The 3,576-nt window shown below is 47.4% G+C and overlaps 1 protein-coding gene across 1 annotated transcript in view; it reads left to right on the top strand.

Moving 5' to 3' along the window:
- Positions 1-3,576, top strand: part of TCF7L2 (transcription factor 7 like 2) — a 122,405-nt gene that overhangs the window by 113,171 nt on the left and 5,658 nt on the right. The window contains exon 11 of the mRNA XM_035898969.1: positions 3,487-3,576. Within this exon, the coding sequence (XP_035754862.1) occupies positions 3,487-3,576 (90 nt within the window). The remainder of the gene's footprint in view (positions 1-3,486) is intronic.

Here is a 3,576-nt window from a genome sequence, read left to right as displayed (position 1 = left end):
GCTGCTTAAGTAAACAGCCTACCTTTAAAACTACATTTTATCAGCAAGGGGACTTTTCGTTTGGCCGCACAGTGCTTAGGGTACATGTGAAGCATAAACCCTCTCTTAACTTACGCCAGACTTTGGTCAGAAATCTTTGCAGCACATCAGAGGCGACTTCAGTGGTGTAGCTGATAGCTTTAGACTTACTGATAGAAAGTCAGCTGCTTTTCTTTTTGGTTTGGTTTGGTTTGGTTTGGTTTTAAATGCATGGAGGCGTTTTATCACTAGGTACTAGATAGAGCATTTCTCTCCTAGTTCTGGTCCTAACCATTTTAACATTGCATTTGCTAGCATGGTAGCATTTTGTAGCGCACCTTAGGTAGGTGCTAAAGATGTGCAGTTTGCTACTACAACAGAAACTGAAACATCTTTCCTCGCAGCAGCTGAATAAACCCTTGTCACCCTCTGTGGCTTTCACTCATGGCAGTTGCAGCATTGCAGGTTTCCCTTTTCCCTGTGCTGTCCTGGGGCTGGTTTCCAGGGCAGCACCAGCGGGGTCAGGTCTGCTGGTGTTTGCTGGACTGATGTAGCAGTTGACGCTTTTCAGAGCGATGCACAAGATGCTCACTAGTGCCTCTGAGGAGGGATATGTAGTATTTTTGTTGCCACTTTTAGGAGAGCAAAACTGAGGCACAAAGAGTTCCCTGGATGTTTACTTATTCCCCTTCACCAGAGTTGCCTGGTGTTGTTCATTTCTGGTAAAATTTGGCTTGAGGGGTTTGGGGTTTTACCGTCCATACCTTCTGCCCCACCTAACCCTGACACGTGCATGGCCACAGATAACGCATGGTGGGAATGGCACAGGCTGGAGAAATGTCCTCCCTTTGAGCCATCGTGGTTTGAGTAAATGGCTTTTCAGACTAAAAGTGGCCAGGCTGTTAAAGATTTTAACATGCAACAGAAGCAGAGGAAGCAATCTGCTCCCTTAATCCTAGTCAAAGGAAAATTACTTCAGGTAGCAGACCAGTGGGTTTAGTTTTAAAAGGTTGTTAACTCTGCAGAGTCAGAAAGTCAGGCAGACCTGGTTAAAGTCCACTTTGCCATGGGAACTCTTCCTTTCAGGCCACAGAACTTAAGTAGTATTAAAAAAGTCCTCCAATGAAATAGTTCACTGCCTTGTAGGTTCAGAGCAATCCAGGTGAATGGCTTCTGGACCACCAACAACGAGGCAGGCAGAGCCTGGGTCTCTGCTTGCAAATTATTTTAATTTGGGGATGGAGGGGAGCCCTGCAGTCTCCAAATTGTGAGAACCCACCTTTCCACACAGGTATTATTGGTGAGCTTTGTGAAGCATCACCATTCTGCTTTGCCACTGGAGCTGTACAGGAGGCCCAGGCATGAACTGTGGTTCTGGTAGTGTTGCACAGCTGAAGCTGGGAAGTGGTGAGACAGGAGAGGGGAGGGGAGAAAGAGCAGCAGGCTGTCCTTAGCCAAGAGCCAGAGGCTTCCCACGTTGTTTGTGGGTGGTAGAAGAATTAACAGGTTCTGTTTTGAGCCCACCAAATTAATCTTTTTCTGTCTTTTAACGTTGCTCTAATAAAGCATGGTTTACAGCCTTCACTTGCTGTCTTCTATCTTTCTTTCTTCTTTCTTTCTTTCTTTTTAACATTTAAGTTGCATGGTTGTCTTTAGTTTTTAGCATGTATTGATCTGCAGGCTAACGTGGTTAAAACTCTAATAGCCCTAACACCTTACCTTGCCATGTGGAACGTGGAGCAGAACCTGAGAGCAGAGCCTGAGTCTCTGGAGGAAGGGATGTCACAGCATTGGTCCCTCACTGAAGCTGGTGGAAAGGTGGGGTGCCGGGGTTGCGGTTCCCTTCCTGGCTATGGGAGATGATGTCTTAACTCCAGGATCAAGCTGATTAGATCTCCCTCACAGTCGAGAACATCTAGCCCCATTGCCTAGAGGGCAGACCTTGGCTTAACCCAGGTAAAATGCTGTTGCCATACCTAGGGGAGAACGTTGATGACCAGCAGTGGAGCTAGGGCACCCAGCGAGTGGGGAATGTCACCCGGCATCTTCCCACTGCTGTGCCACGCTGAGGCGCTTCCTCTGATGAAGTTGCTGAGCTAGGGCAGGGTGTCCACTGGAGGAGAGCAGCCCACTCCTTCGCGTTGGTGGCTTTGTGCAGCTTAGCTGAGCGTCCAAAGTTTTTGTGGCAGAGCTGCTCTAGACAGACCTTGCCATATACTTGGGGCTGTGTAACAGCAGTTCAGCACTTCCCATGGAAAGTGTGCTTGTGAATAGGAGGGCTGGAGAGCCATCATTATTAGGGTCAAGGTGGCCACTGAATGTCGTTCTGCCAGATGCTGTGGTTGTTTGCCTCATTATTTCTGTCCTACTGCTAGAATTGTCTTGCATATACTTGGCAAGAGAGATGGTGTGAGACTGTCATCTTTTTCATTGCTCCTTTACGTTATTAAGTGGACAGAGGGAGGAGAAAAGATCTCTGTCGGGTCACTTGCTCATTTATTTGAAGATGAGCAGCTCTTGCAAGAGTCTCGTATTCCCTGGTGTGAAATAAGCTCCCTGTTGCTCCTCACCTTTGTACCTGTCGTCGTGCTCTTCACCTCCTGAAACTGGATCCCAGTCTGGAGTTAACATGGATGGCCTCTCGGAGGAAAATTCTCCAAAACGCAGACGAGCAGCTTCCCAAATCTACCACTTCCCCTTAAAACAAAAAGTAAAACTGAGTCGATAAGCCACAACCTGCAGGCCATACAACCAGTTATTCTTGTTATTTTGGATCATACTCTGTTTATCCTGTTCTTTCCCCTGGTTTTTCTTCTGTTTGCTTTGTTTGTTCGTTTTGTTTTTATTTCCCCTCTCTCTCATTCTCTCTATTATATATCCCTCCTGTCTGATTCTGATGTTTCTGGATTTGGTGTGGTTCTTAACAGAGGAGAAAGGAATGAGCAGTAGTTTGCAGCCGTCCTTGCCTCCCAAGGGCAGCGCATCGTAAGACGCGACAGTGACGCAGGTGTAGAGGTAGCCCCGTTGAGTTGGACAGCGTTATGGGACATCTTGAGATACCATCAACTATCCAGAGCTTTTATTTTATAAGGATTAAGTTTGGTTGGTTTGGTTTTTTTTCCCAGGGGAAAGTCGAGTTTGTAGATTAGCACAGTGGGCTCCAAAACCATCTTACCTGATTTTCTGATCATTAAAATAAGTTAAAATAATTAAGGAAAGGAGACAGCCTGAATGTGAGGGGGACAGAGAGACAATTGGTGAACCCTTTCCAAATCTGTTAGCCAAGGGGAGGTTCCCGAGCGGGCTCGGTGCCGAGGACACCCCACCAGACCCCCAGGACGGCGCGTGGGGCCAGGGTGCCGCCCGCGCAGAGCCCAGAGTAGCTAACTGACGGCTCTTTGCTTTAGATAACTGTCTCCATCAGCGTCTCTGCCCTTTATTCACAGATAACTCTCTCCCTGTTTCTAGGAGAAAAAAAAAGTGCGTTCGCTACATACAAGGTGAAGGCAGCTGCGTCAGCCCACCCTCTTCAGATGGAAGCTTACTAGACTCTCCTCC

The sequence above is a fragment of the Egretta garzetta genome, unplaced genomic scaffold (assembly GCF_000687185.1).
Source record: "Egretta garzetta isolate BGI_Z169 unplaced genomic scaffold, ASM68718v1 scaffold8, whole genome shotgun sequence".
In the NCBI taxonomy this organism is placed as follows: Eukaryota; Metazoa; Chordata; class Aves; order Pelecaniformes; family Ardeidae; genus Egretta; species Egretta garzetta.
The sequence above is the reverse complement of the archived record's forward strand: the minus strand, read 5'-3'. Positions and strand labels throughout refer to the sequence as shown.